This window comes from Nerophis lumbriciformis, linkage group LG37 (genome assembly GCF_033978685.3).
Source record: "Nerophis lumbriciformis linkage group LG37, RoL_Nlum_v2.1, whole genome shotgun sequence".
NCBI lineage: Eukaryota > Metazoa > Chordata > Actinopteri > Syngnathiformes > Syngnathidae > Nerophis > Nerophis lumbriciformis.
In genome coordinates, this window is record NC_084584.2 from 10,485,611 (window position 1) to 10,505,620 (window position 20,010).

The 20,010-nt window shown below is 37.0% G+C and overlaps 2 protein-coding genes across 5 annotated transcripts in view; one reads left to right on the top strand and one right to left on the bottom strand.

Moving 5' to 3' along the window:
* Nucleotides 1-4,343, top strand: part of elp2 (elongator acetyltransferase complex subunit 2) — a 46,996-nt gene extending 42,653 nt beyond the window's left edge. The window contains exon 22 of the mRNA XM_061930800.1: nucleotides 3,379-4,343. Coding sequence (XP_061786784.1) covers nucleotides 3,379-3,535 — 157 coding nt within the window. The 3' untranslated portion in view covers nucleotides 3,536-4,343. The remainder of the gene's footprint in view (nucleotides 1-3,378) is intronic.
* Nucleotides 4,344-14,008: 9,665 nt separating this feature from the next.
* gabbr2 (gamma-aminobutyric acid (GABA) B receptor, 2) overlaps nucleotides 14,009-20,010 on the bottom strand; it is a 381,082-nt gene continuing 375,080 nt past the window's right edge. For all 4 annotated transcript variants that reach the window (XM_061931201.1, XM_061931198.1, XM_061931199.1 and 1 more), the window contains one exon: nucleotides 14,009-14,682. In XM_061931201.1, coding sequence (XP_061787185.1) covers nucleotides 14,517-14,682 — 166 coding nt within the window. In that variant the 3' untranslated portion in view covers nucleotides 14,009-14,516. The remainder of the gene's footprint in view (nucleotides 14,683-20,010) is intronic.

Below are 20,010 nucleotides of genomic sequence, written 5' to 3' on the forward strand. Positions count from 1 at the left end.
ATGACGTGTCATAGTACTATCAAGTATATTGCAGTAGTAGTACTATCAAGTATATTGCAGTAGTAGTACTATGATGAGTAGTAGTACTATCAAGTATATTACATTAGTAGTACTATGACGTGTAGTAGTACTATTAAGTATATTGCAGTAGTAGTATTATGATGAGCAGTAGTACTATCAAGAATATTGCATTAGTAGTACTATCAAGTATATTGCAGTAGTAGTACTATGTGTAGTAGTACTATCAAGTATATTGCAGTAGTACTATCAAGTATATTGCAGTAGTAGTACTATCAAGTATATTGCAGTAGTAGTACTATGATGAGTAGTAGTACTATCAAGTATATTGCATTAGTAGTACTATGACGTGTAGTAGTACTATCAAGTATATTGCAGTAGTAGTACTATGATGAGTAGTAGTACTATCAAGTATATTGCATTAGTAGTACTATGACGTGTAGTAGTACTATCAAGTATATTGCAGTAGTACTATCAAGTATATTGCAGTAGTAGTACTATGATGAGTAGTAGTACTATCAAGTATATTGCATTAGTAGTACTATGACGTGTAGTAGTACTATCAAGTATATTGCAGTAGTAGTACTGTGTAGTAGTACTATCAAGTATATTGCAGTAGTACTATCAAGTATATTGCAGTAGTAGTACTATGATGAGCAGTAGTACTATCAAGAATATTGCATTAGTAGTACTATGACGTGTCATAGTACTATCAAGTATATTGCAGTAGTAGTACTATCAAGTATATTGCAGTAGTAGTACTATGATGAGTAGTAGTACTATCAAGTATATTGCATTAGTAGTACTATGATGTGTAGTAGTACTATCAAGTATATTGCAGTAGTACTATCAAGTATATTGCAGTAGTAGTACTATGATGAGTAGTAGTACTATCAAGTATATTACATTAGTAGTACTATGACGTGTAGTAGTACTATCAAGTATATTGCAGTAGTAGTACTATGATGAGCAGTAGTATTATCAAGAATATTGCATTAGTAGTACTATGACGTGTCATAGTACTATCTAGTATATTGCAGTAGTAGTACTATCAAGTATATTGCAGTAGTAGTACTATCAAGTATATTGCAGTTTTAGTACTATGATGAGTAGTCGTACTATCAAGTATATTGCATTAGTAGTACTATGACGTGTAGTAGTACTATCAAGTATATTGCAGTAGTAGTACTATGATGAGTAGTAGTACTATCAAGTATATTACATTAGTAGTACTATGACGTGTAGTAGTACTATCAAGTATATTGCAGTAGTAGTACTATGTGTAGTAGTACTATCAAGTATATTGCAGTAGTAGTACTATCAAGTATATTGCAGTAGTAGTACTATGACATGTAGTAGTACTATGAAGTATATTGCAGTAGTACTACTATGATGTGTAGTAGTACTATAAAGTATATTGCAGTAGTACCGTAGTAGTATGACATGTAGTAGTACTATGAAGTATATTGCAGTAGTAGTACTATGATGTGTAGTAGTACTATCAAGTATATTGCAGTAGTACTGTAGTACTATGACATGTAGTAGTACTATGAAGTATATTGCAGTAGTAGTACTATGACGAGTAGTAGTACAAACCCCGTTTCCATATGAGTTGGGAAATTGTGTTAGATGTAAATATAAACGGAATACAATGATTTGCAAATAATTTTCAAGCCATATTCAGTTGAATATGCTACAAAGACAACATATTTGATGTTCAAACTGATAAACTTTTTTTTTTTGCAAATAATCATTAACTTTAGAATTTGATGCCAGCAACACGTGACAAAGAAGTTGGGAAAGGTGGCAATAAATACTGATAAAGTTGAGGAATGCTCATCAAACACTTATTTGGAACATCCCACAGGTGTGCAGGCTAATTGGGAACAGGTGGGTGCCATGATTGGGTATAAAAACAGCTTCCCAAAAAATGCTCAGTCTTTCACAAGAAAGGATGGGGCGAGGGTCACCCCTTTGTCCACAACTGCGTGAGCAAATAGTCAAACAGTTTAAGAACAACGTTTCTCAAAGTGCAATTGCAAGGAATTGAGGGATTTCAACATCTACGCTCCATAATATCATCAAAAGGTTCAGAGAATCTGGAGAAATCACTGCACGTAAGCGGCATGGCCGGAAACCAACATTGAATGACCGTGACCTTCCATCCCTCAGATGGCACTGTATCAAAAACCCACATCAATCTCTAAAGGATATCCCCACACGCTCAGGAAAACTTCAGAAAACCACTGTCACTAAATACAGTTGGTCGCTACATCTGTAAGTGCAAGTTAAAGCTCTACTATGCAAAGCCAAAGCCATTTATCAACAACACCCAGAAACGCAGTCGGCTTCTCTGGGCCCGAGATCATCTAAGATGGACTGATGCAAAGTGGAAAAGTGTTCTGTGGTCTGACGAGTCCACATTTCAAATTGTTTTTGGAAATATTCGACATCGTGTCATCCGGACCAAATGAGAAGCGAACCATCCAGACTGTTATCGACGCAAAGTTCAAAAGCCAGCATCAGTGATGGTATGGGGGTGCATTAGTGCCCAAGACATGGGTAACTTACACATCTGTGAAGGCACCATTAATGCTGAAAGGTACATACAGGTTTTGGAACAACATATGCTGCCATCTAAGCACCGTCTTTTTCATGGACGCCCCTGCTTATTTCAGCAAGACAATGCCAAGCCACATTCAGCACGTGTTACAACAGCGTGGCTTCGTAAAAAAAGAGTGCGGGTACTTTCCTGGCACCGCCTGCAGTCCAGACCTGTCTCCCATCGAAAATGTGTGGCGCATTATGAAGCGTAAAATACGACAGCGGAGACCCCGGACTGTTGAACGACTGAAGCTGTACATAAAACAAGAATGGGAAAGAATTCCACTTTCAAAGCTTCAACAATTAGTTTCCTCAGTTCCCAATCGTTTACTGAGTGTTGTTAAAAGGAAAGGCCATGTAACACAGTGGTGAACATGCCCTTTCCCAACTACTTTGTCACGTGTTGCAGCCATGAAATTCTAAGTTAATTATTATTTGCAAAAAAAAAAATTTGTTTTATGAGTTTGAACATCAAATATGTTGTCTTTGTAGCATATTCAACTGAATATGGGTTGAAAATGATTTGCAAATCATTGTATTCCGTTTATATTTACATCTAACACAATTTCCCAACTCATATGGAAACGGGGTTTATATATTGCAGTCATAGTACTATGAAGTAAATGGTAAATGGGTTGTACTTGTCAAGTATATTGCAGTAGTAGTACTATGAAGTATATTGCAGTAGTAGTACTATGAAGTATATTGCAGCAGTAGTAGTACTATCGTAGTATTGGATCTTGACCAGACCACCAGACAAAGTCACAGTCTGGCGGTGAAGAGGTTAAGATGGCGGCCTGCAGTGCTAAAAGACCAAGAGGAAGAGGAGGAGGCGGGGTCACGTGTCCAACTGGCGAGTGGCGGCATGGACCACGCAGTCAAGATCTTCCACATCCACCTCAAGTCTCTCTAGCGCCACCTTTGACTTGTGGGACAATAAAAACTTTTTCTTCTCACTTAAACTTCACCTCTTAAATCTTCAAAGGACCAACAAACGTGCAGGACATGACGCTTATGTCGCTAAAGCTCGCGCCATTTGTAAAAGACGAGCGATGGCGTGGCCTTCCATCCACACGTGTCGCGAGCGCGTCCTCATGCTGACGTCCTTGACATGACATCTACGCCGTGCGAAACACAAACGTCTGAGGGGCCTTGAACGCACCAATTTAGTCTGCTAATATCAAATGTGATGACATCATGTCCTCCTGCACGACTCTTCATTAGGGACACTTGCCAATCACAATACAGTCAATAAAAACATCATTAAAATATAAATAAATACAATAAAAAAATATGTATTATTAATAATAATTATGTGTAAGTTATCACACAACTCTTATGATTAAAGGCCGTTGCTATAGTTATTATCTATTAAGCTCTTTTCTGCTTCTAACTTGTTATCTTCCACGGTATATGAGGGGTGGCCTCGCCGCAGATGTTTTATTTGTTTTAGCCAAGGACTTTAGGTACCTCAACGAAGATAAGACGAAGGAGAGACAAGGCATTCACAAGGCCCCCCAGCACATTCTGTCACGTATTGTGCGTACTGGAGCTGCTTTGCATGATATGTGTGACCACTCCCTTTAGAGGCGGCCTCAGTGATGTTAACTAGAGAGCTCCCAAATAAATAGAGGAGCGTGTGGGACTGTACCTTAGAGCGTGATGGGAGACTGTAACTGAGTGTGCAGCCCCAAACGTTTCTCCTCATGAGCAAAATTGAACTGATTCCTTCTTCTTGTCTTGTGTAATAGTTTGGTGTTTGAACCTGACAATTATATATTTGTGAATATTATAACATATATATATATATATATATATATATATATATATATATATATATATATATAAAAATGTAATATGCATTTTTAATATATAATATATAAAATAATAAACTAAAATAAAAAAATCATGTAAAATATATTTTTAACAATTAAAAAAGCTACGACTACAAATAATAGTTGTGACCATATGGATACTGTAAAAAATAAATCAAATGATTTAATAAATCTAAATCATAATAGTAATAATACTACTACTATAATGATAGATAACGCAAACATTCCCCTAAAAAGACAAAGATCCGCTGATTGGCCAAGATACTAGAGCGAAAACAAGACCTGAAATCTAAATTAGAATCAGATAACATGAAATAAAATTATTTTTTATATTTAGAAGAAATCAATCACATTTTGTCCAATCAGAAGTTGCAGTATTTCTCTGTGTATGTTTTTTACGCTTGAAAAGTGTTTTTCATTCATTTACTGTCGAAAGCCATCTATAGCGCTCATTTTTGTTGCTGAATGATAGACGAGATTATCATCACACTTCAACATCTCTAACATGTAGCATCTTTGCTAGGTCAGCGTCGCAAATGAAAATATGCTCCTAATTGTCTCACGATGCATAAATAAATGTTACATAAATACATGTCGACTCGGAAGTCTGATCTAATTATATATATATATATATATATATCTCCTGATGATTGAGGGTCCCCCCCTCATGAAACAGGCCTGTAGAGATGAAATAGTCTTGTGATTTTTTTTTCCCCACACATACATACATATATATATATATATATATATATATATATATATATATATATATATATATATATATATATATATATATCATTATATATATATGTATATACAGTATATATAATTATATATATATATATAAATATAATTATATCAGACAATGTTAAAGGTTTAAATGAGTAAAATAGCTCATGTTATGCTAAATTATACTAATGAAACACTTTGACATTTTTTAATCAAAAGGGTCAAATAAAAACAAATATTAGATTTTTTTTTTAGGGTTCAAGTTGCGATATTTTAGCTAAACAAGTAAAAAAAAACATGAATGGAAATGTTTTCTCTTACATGTTGTGGAATATCTGCCATGTCTGGTGCACCTGTGAAAGAATTTGACATTAAAAATCGTACTTTGGCATAAAAACAGCAAACATTTACTAAACAGACAAAAAAAAGGGTTATCAAATAGCTTTTTTTTCTTCTTCACTCATTCATCTTTGAACACAATAAAACCGTTGAAAAAGTGACTTTTCATGTGACGAGGGGTGCCCAAACTTTTTCCAGCAGGGACCGTGACATGCGGCGGCCAATTTTGAAAAAAGACATTTGATATCATATGAATAATATAATCAACACAGTATTTTTCATATTAATAAATATTTGAAGACCGAACTTTGTGTTACAGACGGCAACATGTATACAAATTCAGCTTTTTCCCCTGTCGTTTTATTTATTTATAAATATTTGAAGACCAAACTTTGTTACAGATGACAACACGATGTATAAAAATTCTGTTTTTTTTTTCCTGTCGCTTTATTTATTTGTTTATAAATATTTGAAGATCAAACTTTGTTACAGATGACAACACGTATAAAAATTATGTTGTTTTTTTCCTGTCGCTTTATTTATTTATTTATAAATATTTGAAGACCAAACTTTGTTACAGATGACAACACGTATAAAAATTCTGTTGTTTTTTCCCTGTCGCTTTATTTTTTATTTATAAATATTTGAAGACCAGACTTTGTTACAGATGACAACACGATGTATAAAAATTCTGTTTTTTTTTTCCTGTCGCTTTATTTATTTGTTTATAAATATTTGAAGATCAAACTTTGTTACAGATGACAACACGTATAAAAATTATGTTGTTTTTTTCCTGTCGCTTTATTTATTTATTTATAAATATTTGAAGACCAAACTTTGTTACAGATGACAACACGTATAAAAATTCTGTTGTTTTTTCCCTGTCGCTTTATTTTTTATTTATAAATATTTGAAGACCAGACTTTGCTACAGATGACAACGCGATGTATTAAAATTCAGGGTTTTTTTCCCAGTCGCTTTATTTATTTATTCATAAATATTTGAAGACCAAACTTTGTTACAGATGACAACACGTTGTATAAAAATTCTGTTTTTTCCCTGTCGCTTTATTTTTTATTTATAAATATTTGAAGATCAAACTTTGTTACAGATGACAACACGTTGTATAAAAATGTTTTTTTTCCTGTCGCTTTATTTATTTATTTATAAATATTTGAAGACCAAACTTTCTTACAGATGACAACACGTATAAAAATTCATTTTTTTTCCTGTCGCTTTATTTATTTATTTATAAATATTTGAAGAACAAACTTTGTTACAGATGACATGTATAAAATTTTTTTTTTTTCTCCTGTCGCTTTATTTGTTTATTTATAAATATATGAAGACCAAACTTTGTTACAGATGACAACACGTATAAAAATTCTGTTTTTTTTTTCCTGTCGCTTTATTTTTTTTAATTTATAAATATTTGAAGACCAAACTTTGTTACAGATGACAACATGTTGTATAAAATTTTTTTTTTTTTTTTCTCCTGTCGCTGTATTTGTTTATTTATAAATACGGTATATGAAGACCAAACTTTGTTACAGATGACAACACGTATAAAAATTATGTTTTTTTTCCTGTCGCTTTATTTTTTTTTATTTATAAATATTTGAAGACCAAACTTTGTTACAGATGACAACATGTTGTATAAAAATTTGTTTTTTTTTTTCTCCTGTCGCTGTATTTGTTTATTTATAAATACGGTATATGAAGACCAAACTTTGTTACAGATGACAACACGTATAAAAATTATGTTTTTTTTCCTGTCGCTTTATTTTTTTATTTATAAATATTTGAAGACCAAACTTTGTTACAGATGACAACACGTTGTATAATTTTTTTTTTTTTCCTGTCGCTTTATTTATTTATATATACATATTTGAAGACCAAACTTTGTGTTCCAGATGACAACACATTGTATAAAAATTCAGTTTTTTTTCCCTGTCGCTTTATTTATTTATATATAAATATTTGAAGACCAAACTTTGTTACAGATGACAACCCGTTGTAGAAAAATTCAGTTTTTTTCCTGTCGCTTTATTTATTTATTTATAAATATTTGAAGACCAAACTTTCTTACAGATGACAACACGTTGTATAAAAATTCAGTTTTCTTTCTTCCTGTCGCTTTATTTAATTATTTATAAATATTTGAAGACCTAACTTTGTTACAGATGACAACACATTATATAAAAATTCTGTTGTTATTTTTCCCTGTCGCTTTATTTATTTATTTATAAATATTTGAAGACCAAACTTTGTTACAGATGACAATACGTTGTATAAAAATTCAGTTTTTTTTCCTGTCGCTTTATTTTTTAATTTATAAATATTTGAAGACCAAACTTTGTTACAGATGACAACACATTGTATAAAATTCTGTTTTTTTTCCCTGTCGCTTTATTTTTTTATTTATAAATATTTGAAAACCAAACTTTGTTACAGATGACAACACATTATATAAAAATTCTGTTGTTATTTTTCCCCGTCGCTTTATTTTTTTATTTATAAATATTTGAAGACCAAACTTTGTGTTCCAGATGACAACACGTTGTATAAAAATTCTGTTTTTTTTCTCCTGTCGCTTTATTTATTTATAAATATTTGAAGACCAAACTTTGTTACAGATGACAACACGTTGTATAAAAATTCTGTTTTTTTTCTCCCTGTCACTTTATTTATTTATTTATTTATAAATATTTGAAGACCAAACTTTGTTATAGATGACAACACGTATAAAAATTCTGTTTTTTTTTTCCTGTCGCTTTATTTATTCATAAATATTTGAAGACCAAACTTTGTGTTACAGACGACAACACGTATTCAAATTCTGTTTTTTTTTTTCCCCTGTCATTTTATTTATAAATATTTGAAGACCAAACTTTGTGTTCCAGATGACAACACGTTGTATAAAAATTTTTTTTTTTTTTTTTGGATTTATAAAAACTTGAAGTGTGGGTCATAAAACTTTGGACACCCCCGCGATGACTCAAAAGTTTAGAGACACTGTCTCGTGCTCCTTCACCAGGAAGTGTCTCCAAACTTCTGACTAAATGTGAGCGCGTGACACACTCGCCACCTGTACTGACACAGTGTTACAGCTTTTCATGGCGATTTGAACAAGCGTTTTTAGAAAGGGTCGACAGAAATAAGGTCCGAGCAGAGCGTCTCACTTTCAGTCTCACTTTATTGGACGATGATGTGAAAAGTAACGGCTGTCCAGAACATTCAGACAACAAAAAAGAAGAACGTTGTTTGATTTTCCTCCCGGCTGTTTCCGTAGCAACCAGTGGCTCCCAAAACAAAAATAAAAAAGTTGGGATGTCGTGTGACACTTGAGTTTCTACAACGTCTCCATAGCGATAGCTCATCTGTACACAACATTGTTACAGATACTGTCAAGAAGTATCTTTCTTGTGGCGTTTAGTGTGACATAGATGATCTTTGACATATATCTATATATATATTTCTCTATATATACTGCGCTTGTCTCTGTGTGGGAACACAAAAGGAGTTATTGCCCCTCGGCTTGCATTTTGCTTTGTTCAAGGTGAAGAGTGACGCACAAAGTGAACTTTTGTCTTCACGTCGACGCCGTAGAAAGTTCTAGAAAAGAATTGTGAAAGAACGCGGCGTGTTTTTTGTCGATGTCAGCAACTTCCGCCAGCCCTTTGGACCACCTTTTGTTCACACTTGGAACCAAAAACTACAAATGAAATCTCTGCTTTTTCCTTTCAGCCAGAAGTAAAAGAACTATGGATTGCTTCTGCCTTGCAGCTCAGTCTGAGGTTGCTAGTTTGACGTCCAAATAGCAAACTTGTCTTTTTACAACCAGGGTTTCCCAAAATGATGATCGGAGGCCAAAATGGATGACGGTATTCATTTGAGTGATCAATAAGCAATAATCAATACAAGTCCTTGCAGGGCCCCGAGCAGAGTTTCATTCAATACTCATGCGACTAATCGCACAGAATGATTAATCATTCATTGTGTATAAACGAGGACTGTCCAATTTAATGCCTTCATTCATGTAATCAATCCCAAAATGTTATCACATTAATTATGTACAAACTGCTAGGTACAAATTTAATGCATTCACTTAAGCGATTATTCATGTGTAGAGGAAGGGTGTCAAATTGAATGTATTAACTCAAGCGATTAATCACCAAAATGTATCGCATTAATCACGGATAAAATGAGGCTGTCAAATCTTCTGCTTTAACTCAAGCAATTAATCACCCAAAATTATCGCATTAATTAAGTATAAACTAAGGCTGTCAAATTTTATGCTTTAACTCAAGCGATTAATCACCCAAAATGATCGCATTAATCATGTGTACAGGAAGGGTGTCAAATTTAATGTATTAACTCAAGCGATTAATCACTAAAATGTATCGCATTAATCGTGTATAAACTAAGACTCTCAAATTTGATGCTTTAACTCAAGCGATTAATCACCCAAAATGATCGTATTAATCAAGCATATACTAAGGCTGTCATATTTAATGTATTAATGCAAGTGATTAATCACCCAAAATGATCGCATTAATCAAGTATAACCTAGGGCTGTCAAATTTAAAGGATTAACTCAAGCAATTAATCACCCAAAATTATCGCATTAATCAAGTTTAAACTAAGGCTGTCAAATTTTATGCTTTAACTCAAGCGATTAATCACCCAAAATGATCGTATTAATCAAGCATATACTAAGGCTGTCATATTTAATGTATTAACGCAAGCGATTAATCATCCCAAAATGATTGCATTAATCAAGTATAAACTAGGGCTGTCAAATTTAAAGTATTAATTTAAGCAATTAATCACCCAAAATTATCGCATTAATCAAGTTTAAACTAAGGCTGTCAAATTTTATGCTTTAACTCAGGCGATTAATCACCCAAAATGATCGTATTAATCAAGTATATACTAAGGCTGTCAAATATAAAGTATTATCGCAAGTGATTAATCACCCCCAAATTATCGCATTAATCGTGTATAAACTAGGGCTGTCAAAGTTTATGCTTTAACTCAAGCGATTAATCACCCAAAATGATGGTATTAATCAAAAATATACCTAGGCTGTCATATTTAATGTATTAATGCAAGTGATTAATCACCCAAAATGATCGCATTAATCACGTATAAGCTAGGGCTGTCAAATTTAAAGGACTAACTCAAGCAATTAATCACCCAAAATTATCGCATTGATCATGTGTACAGGAAGGGTGTCAAATTTAATGTATTAACTCAAGCGATTAATCAACCAAATGTATTGCATTAATCGTGTATAAACTAAGGCTCTCAAATTGTATGCTTTAACTCAAGCGATTAATCACCCAAAATGATCGCATTAATCAAGCATATACTAAAGCTGTCAAATTTTGAGTATTAACACAAGTGATTAATCACCCCAAAATGATCGCATTAATCGTGTATGAACTAGGGCTGTCAAATTTGATGCTTTAACTCAAGCGATTAATCACCCAAAAATGACTGCATTAATAAACAAGTATAAACTAAGGCTGTCATCTTTAATGTATTAACTCAAGTGATCAGTCACCCCCAAATGATTGCATTAATCATGTAAAAACTAGTGCTATAAAATTTAATGTATTAACTCAAGCGATTAATCACCAGCAATTATTACATTAATCAAGTACAAACTGAGGCTGTCATATTTAATGCATTAACTCAAGCGATTAATCACCCCCAAATGATCGCATTAATCGTGTATAAACTAGTGCTGTCAAATTGAATGCATTAACTTATGTGATTAATCACAAAAAATAATCCTATCAATCAAGTAGAACTGGGGCTGTTCATTTTAATGCGTTATTTTAAGCGATTAATCGCCCCCAAAATATGGCATTGATCACGTATAAACTAATGCTGTCAAACTGAATGCGTTTAATCACTAAATATTATCACATTATTCATGTATCAAGCGATTAATCACACTAATATTGCAATTAATCTAAAAGATTACCGCATTAATCATGTATAATATACGCTTAGTCCCAAAAGATTTTCACATTAAGCTGTCAAATGTAATGTGATTAATCACTAAATATAATCCCATTAACCAGGTGTCAATGGATTCATTAGCACATGAATCATGGATAAACCAGGGAGACATTTTTAATGCATTAACTCATGTGAATTATAGAAAAAATACCAAGTTAATCTTGTATAAACTAGAGCTGTCAAATTTAATGCATTAACTCGTGATTAATCACAGAATAATATCGCATAAATTAAGTATAAACGAGGGCTTTCAAATTCAATGCATTAAATCATGATTAATCACAGAATAATATCGCATTAATGAAGTATAAACGAGGGCTGTCAAATTTAATGGATTAACTCATGATTAATCACAGAATAATATCGCATAAATTAAGTATAAACGAGGGCTTTCAAATTTAATGCATTAACTCGTGATTAATCACAGAATAATATCGCATTAATTAAGTATAAACGAGGGCTGTCAAATTTAATGCATTAACTCATGTGATTAATCACAGAATAATATCGCATAAATTAAGTATAAACAAGGACTGTCAAATTTAATGCTCTAACTAGTGTGATTAATCACAGAATAATATTGCATAAATTAAGTATAAACTAGAGCTGTCAAATTTAATGCATTAACTCATGTGATTAATCACAGAATAATATCACATTAATTAAGTATAAACGAGGGCTGTCAAATTTAATGCATTAACTCGTGATTAATCACAGAATAATATCGCATTAATTAAGTATAAACGAGGGCTGTCAAATTTAAAGGATTAACTAATGTGATTAATCACAGAATAATATCACATTAATTATGTATAAACAAGTTATTTCAAAATTAGTGCATTAACTCATGTGATTAATCACAGAATAATATCGCATAAATTAAGTATAAACGAGGGCTTTCAAATTCAATACATTAAATCATGATTAATCACAGAATAATATCGCATGAATTAAGTATAAACGAGGGCTGTCAAATTTAATGCATTAACTCGTGATTAATCACAGAATAATATCGCATTAATTAAGTATAAACGAGGGCTGTCAAATTTAATGGATTAACTCATGATTAATCACAGAATAATATCGCATAAATGAAGTATAAACGAGGGCTTTCAAATTCAATGCATTAAATCATGATTAATCACAGAATAATATCGCATTAATTAAGTATAAACGAGGGCTGTCAAATTTAAAGAATTAACTAATGTGATTAATCACAGAATAATATCACATTAAGTATTAACGAGGGCTGTCAAATTTAATGCATTATATCATGATTAATCACAGAATAATATCGCATAAATTAAATATTAACGAGGGCTTTCAAATTTAGTGCCTAAACTCATGATTAATCAAAGAATAATATCACATTAATTAAGTATAAACGAGGGCTGTCAAATTGAATGCATTAACTCGTGTGATTAATCATTAAAACAAGATCATAAAACAAAAGAGGTTTTTGAGGAGAGAGCGCTACAAGTAAATCAGCAACAATTAATGAATCAATAATCAAAAAGAGTGAAGAATGAATAGTTTGACAGCAGTATTAGAAATACAACTTAGTCACATGACCAGTGAGGGGGGCGGGGCCACAGCTGGTCAGTCGCTCTGTCTTCTTATGCTCTGGCGGAGCAGACGAGTGCATGATAAATAAATGAAGGTGTGGAAACACTGAATGATTGAAAGGTTTGGGAAACCCCGTGTGGACGCAAAGAGCGCGTGCAAAGAAGTGCAAAGGGCGTGTGAAGGACACGCCCTCGGTAACACCATCCCCGTGACAACAAGAGGTCGACGCCCACCTTGAAGGTAACTTGAACACGATCACCATGAAGTCACGATAGAAAATGTGGTAGTCATTCTTGCTTCGGACCCCCGTGCTCACTCGGGTGTCTCCGTGGCTCCAGTGGGCGGGGCCTCAAAGCCTTCCGGTCTGGTCCGGTTCTTTTGTTCTGACCGGCGGTTTGGTCCCACGCCGTGCATGGAGGCGTGAGAAAGGGGAACGTAAAGATGCGCCGTGACGACGTGGACTCGGAGACGACAGGCACAGCGCTGGACGGACGCCTTTTTACAAAACTAAAAACCAAGACACCGATGGTGAGAAAAACAAGAAACGTCCTTCGGTCTCCCGCCAGGACCAGGACCGGGACCGGGACCAGGACCAGAGAAGCAACGTAAAAAAAACAACTAAACATCGCGTTGTCGTCGACCGCACGGGCCGGCGTTACATTTCCATGGCAACGGAGGCTGGGCGTGACGTGACGTTGTACGGGTGTCGGGGGCGCTGCTGCTGCATGTGCTTTATGCTCCGCCCACAATCCTCGCCGCTCGTCCACTCGTGGAAATTCAGGTCAAGTGCAGAAGTGGTCGACCTACATCCTTTCCGACTCGATCAATATGATCGCTCACGCCATCTTGTATTTTGTGCACGCACACACACACACACACACACACACACACACACACACACACACACACACACACACACACACACACACACACACACACACACACACACACACACACACACACACACACACACACACGAAAGTCCGATCCAAGGCGTGGGATAATGAGCAGTGAGGATAAGCGGCGGTGGACAAAGAAAGAGTCTTCACGTGCGTCAAGAGCGCTCACTAGCGGCGTGTGCTTTGGTGGGAGCGCCCCAAACCGCCGCCGCCGCCACCACAAAGCCAAAAGTCTGGAATGGTATTTACATGCGACAAAGGAGCGGCTAAGGCTTGGTTGTTGCTAGCGGAGGTTGGCTCCTCCCACTCCTGCGGGCGCTGCAGATGTAGAGTAAGGTCCTCCATGTTGCTGATGCTCTCAGTCCGTCTTGTGGTAGAAAAAAGGACCCTCGGTCTCCTTGGCAAGAAGAGACGGTGGTGTGTGTGTTAAGGGGGGCCATAGGGGGGTCGGCGTGGTGGAGATGGGCGGGGTCTTGCCGGCGCTGGGTGAGGCTCACAGGCCCGACACCATGACCCGGTAGGAGGGGGGCATGTGTCTGTGGCGCGGGCTGGAGCCGGGGCTGTCGTTGGGGCTGGTGCAGCTGGCGTCTACACCCCCTATGGAGGGCAGGTAGGCGTGGTGCAGGATGGGCAACTGCAGGGACAGCCGGCGTTGGATGCTGCAAACACAACACAACACCTACTTTAGATGGACGCTCCTGTCAACACACCTCTCACTCATGTCAACACACTTCTCACTCATGTCAACACATCTCTCACTTATGTCAACACACCTCTCACTCCTGTCAACACACCACTCACTCATGTCAACACACCTCTCATTCATGTCAACACACCACTCAAGCCTCTCACTCCTGTCAACACACCTCTCACTCATGTCAACACACCTCTCACTCCTGTCAACACACCACTCACTCATGTCAACACACCACTAACTCATGTCAACACACCTCTCATTCATGTCAACACACCTCTCGCTCATGTCAACACACCTCTCGCTCATGTCAACACACCTCTCGCTCATGTCAACACACCTCTCGCTCCTGTCAACACACCTCTCACTCCTGTCAACACACCTCTCGCTCATGTCAACACACCTCTCGCTCATGTCAACACACCTCTCGCTCATGTCAACACACCTCTCCCTCATGTCAACACACCTCTCACTCCTGTCAACACACCTCTCACTCATGTCAACACACCTCTCACTCCTGTCAACACACCACTCACTCATGTCAACACACCTCTCATTCATGTCAACACACCACTCAAGCCTCTCACTCCTGTCAACACACCTCTCACTCATGTCAACACACCTCTCACTCCTGTCAACACACCACTCACTCATGTCAACACACCACTAACTCATGTCAACACACCTCTCACTCCTGTCAACACACCTCTCATTCATGTCAACACACCTCTCGCTCATGTCAACACACCTCTCGCTCATGTCAACACACCTCTCGCTCATGTCAACACACCTCTCGCTCATGTCAACACACCTCTCGCTCCTGTCAACACACCTCTCGCTCCTGTCAACACACCTCTCACTCCTGTCAACACACCTCTCGCTCATGTCAACACACCTCTCGCTCATGTCAACACACCTCTCGCTCATGTCAACACACCTCTCGCTCATGTCAACACACCTCTCACTCCTGTCAACACACCTCTCACTCATGTCAACACACCTCTCACTCCTGTCAACACACCACTCACTCCTGTCAACACACCTCTCACTCATGTCAACACATCTCTCACTCATGTCAACACTCCACTCACTCATGTCAACACATCTCTCACTCATGTCAACACACCTCTCATTCATGTCAACACACCTCTCGCTCATGTCAACACACCTTTCGCTCATGTCAACGCACCTCTCGCTCATGTCAACACACCTCTCGCTCATGTCAACACACCTCTCACTCCTGTCAACACACCTCTCACTCCTGTCAACACACCTCTCACTCCTGTCAACACACCTCTCACTCCTGTCAACACACCTCTCGCTCATGTCAACACACCTCTCGCTCATGTCAACACACCTCTCGCTCATGTCAACACACCTCTCGCTCATGTCAACACACCTCTCGCTCATGTCAACACACCTCTCGCTCATGTCAACACACCTCTCACTCCTGTCAACACACCTCTCACTCATGTCAACACACCTCTCACTCCTGTCAACACACCACTCACTCCTGTCAACACACCTCTCACTCATGTCAACACATCTCTCACTCATGTCAACACTCCACTCACTCATGTCAACACACCTCTCACTCCTGTCAACACACCACTCGCTCCTGTCAACACTTATATATGCATATATATATATATATATATATATATATATATATATATATATATATATATATATATATATGCATATATACAGTATATATATACATATATACAGTATATATATGCATATATATCCATCCATCCATCCATTTTCAATCGGGCGGAAGGCGGGGTACACCCTGGACAAGTCGCCACCTCATCGCAGGGCCAACACAGATAGACAGACAACATTCACACTCACATTCACACACTAGGGACCATTTATATATACATATATATATATATATATATACATATATATTTATATATACATATGTATTTATATACCGTATTTTTCGGAGTATAAGTCGCACCTGCCAAAAATGCATAATAAAGAAGGAAAAAAACATATATAAATCGCAGTGAAGCCCGGCCAAACTATGAAAAAAACTGCGACTTATAGTCCGAAAAATACGGTGCATATATATATATATATATATATATATATATATATATATACGTATATACATATATATATTTATATACATATGTATTTATAGACATGTATATATACATATATATATATATACTATATATATACATACATATATATATACACACACATATATAAAAATTTCTATAGGCATATATATATGCGTGTATATGTATATAAATACATACATATACATTTATATATACATATGTATATGTATATATATACACACACACACATATATGCATATATATATATACATATATGTATGTATATATATACACACATATATGCATATATATATATATACATATATGCATACATATGTATTTACATACATATATACATATGTATACATATATATGCATACACATATATATATGTGTATGCATATACATATATATGGATATATGCATATATGTATATAAATACATACATATACATTTATATATACATATGTATATGTATATATACACACATATATGCATATATATATATATATATACATACACATATATGCATACATATGTATTTACATACATATATACATATGTATACATATATATGCATACACATATATATATATGCATATACATATATATGGATATATGCACATATATATATGCATATATATGTATATATATATATGCACATATATATATGCATATATACTGTATATATATATATATATATATATATGCATATATATATATATATATGCATATATATATATATATACATATATATATACACATATATGTATACATATATATATATATATATATATATATATATATATATATATATATATATATATATATATATATATATACGTATTTAATTAAAACAAAACAATATAAAAATACAATTACAACTAAATCTAAAAATTATGGTTTTATTGCAATATTACGACTATTTTGTCCGATTACATTTTTCAGGTAAATGAATTAATTCCTAGTATTATTACCTTATTCTGCTATTATTAGGATGTCATTTATGAAGTTGCAACCTCACTCTCACAAAATCATATATGTACTTTCTGTAATATCACTACTTTATTCTTGCAATATTACAAACGTCTTCTGGTTTTGTTATAGTATTACAACATTATTCTGCTATTTACTGCTAGTTTTTCCAGTGGCATACAATCATTTCATTTCAACATTACTCACGCATAACTGAAGACAATATTTGTGTGAAGTAATGCTGATACTTCAACTCAGTATTGCAGTAGTATTGTGTACTTGCTAGTACTGCGTGTATTACATCAGTATTACATCAGTATTGCAGTAGTATTGTGTACTTGCTAGTACTGCGTGTATTACATCTGTATGTGTCCTTTTTTACCTCCATGTGTTTTTCACAATAAAACATTCATATGCAGCGGGAATAAGTGGCAGTTGCTGCTGGTCTATTTTCAGAGAGGCTGTAAATGTGAGCTTATGTAAGATTCTCAACATCTACCTGCCTCTCTCTCCTCAGAGGGGAGGAGCTTATAAATGATGCATGACCACGCCCCCTCCTCCATTTTGACAAAGTTCCTCAGCTTTGCTCGCTCATCAATAATTAGCCAACGTCGCCTTCTTGTGACAACACGTCCATCAGGAGTGACGCGCGCGTGCGTGGGCCAGAGGTGCGCAGGCTCGTTGTTGCCGCGGCAACCGGCCAACAGATGCACTAGTGATGCTGGTGGTCTGCAGGACCCTAGTGATGCTGGTGGTCTGCAGGACCCTAGTGATGCTGGTGGTCTGCAGGACTCTAGTGATGCTGGTGGTCTGCAGGACTCTAGTGATGCTGGTGGTCTGCAGGACTCTAGTGATGCTGGTGGTCTGCAGGACCCTAGTGATGCTGGTGGTCTGCAGGACCCTAGTGAGGCTGGTGGTCTGCAGGACTCTAGTGATGCTGGTGGTCTACAGGACTCTAGTGATGCTGGTGGTCTGCAGGACTCTAGTGATGCTGGTGGTCTGCAGGACTCTAGTGATGCTGGTGGTCTGCAGGACTCTAGTGATGCTGGTGGTTTGCAGAACTCTAGTGATGCTGGTGGTCTGCAGGACCCTAGTGATGCTGGTGGTCTGCAGGACCCTAGTGATGCTGGTGGTCTGCAGGACCCTAGTGATGCTGGTGGTCTGCAGGACTCTAGTGATGCTGGTGGTCTGCAGGACCCTAGTGATGCTGGTGGTCTGCAGGACTCTAGTGATGCTGGTGGTCTGCAGGACTCTAGTGATGCTGGTGGTCTGCAGGACCCTAGTGATGCTGGTGGTCTGCAGGACCCTAGTGATGCTGGTGGTCTGCAGGACCCTAGTGATGCTGGTGGTCTGCAGGACTCTAGTGATGCTGGTGGTCTGCAGGACTCTAGTGATGCTGGTGGTCTGCAGGACCCTAGTGATGCTGGTGGTCTGCAGGACCCTAGTGATGCTGGTGGTCTGCAGGACCCTAGTGATGCTGGTGGTCTGCAGGACTCTAGTGATGCTGGTGGTCTGCAGGACTCTAGTGATGCTGGTGGTCTGCAGGACTCTAGTGATGCTGGTGGTCTGCAGGACTCTAGTGATGCTGGTGGTCTGCAGGACCCTAGTGATGCTGGTGGTCTGCAGGACCCTAGTGATGCTGGTGGTCTGCAGGACCCTAGTGATGCTGGTGGTCTGCAGGACTCTAGTGATGCTGGTGGTCTACAGGACTCTAGTGATGCTGGTGGTCTGCAGGACTCTAGTGATGCTGGTGGTCTGCAGGACTCTAGTGATGCTGGTGGTCTGCAGGACTCTAGTGATGCTGGTGGTTTGCAGAACTCTAGTGATGCTGGTGGTCTGCAGGACTCTAGTGATGCTGGTGGTCTGCAGGACCCTAGTGATGCTGGTGGTCTGCAGGACCCTAGTGATGCTGGTGGTCTGCAGGACTCTAGTGATGCTGGTGGTCTGCAGGACCCTAGTGATGCTGGTGGTCTGCAGGACTCTAGTGATGCTGGTGGTCTGCAGGACCCTAGTGAGGCTGGTGGTCTGCAGGACCCTAGTGAGGCTGGTGGTCTGCAGGACTCTAGTGATGCTGGTGGTCTGCAGGACTCTAGTGATGCTGGTGGTCTGCAGGACCCTAGTGATGCTGGTGGTCTGCAGGACTCTAGTGATGCTGGTGGTCTGCAGGACTCTAGTGATGCTGGTGGTCTGCAGGACCCTAGTGATGCTGGTGGTCTGCAGGACTCTAGTGATGCTGGTGG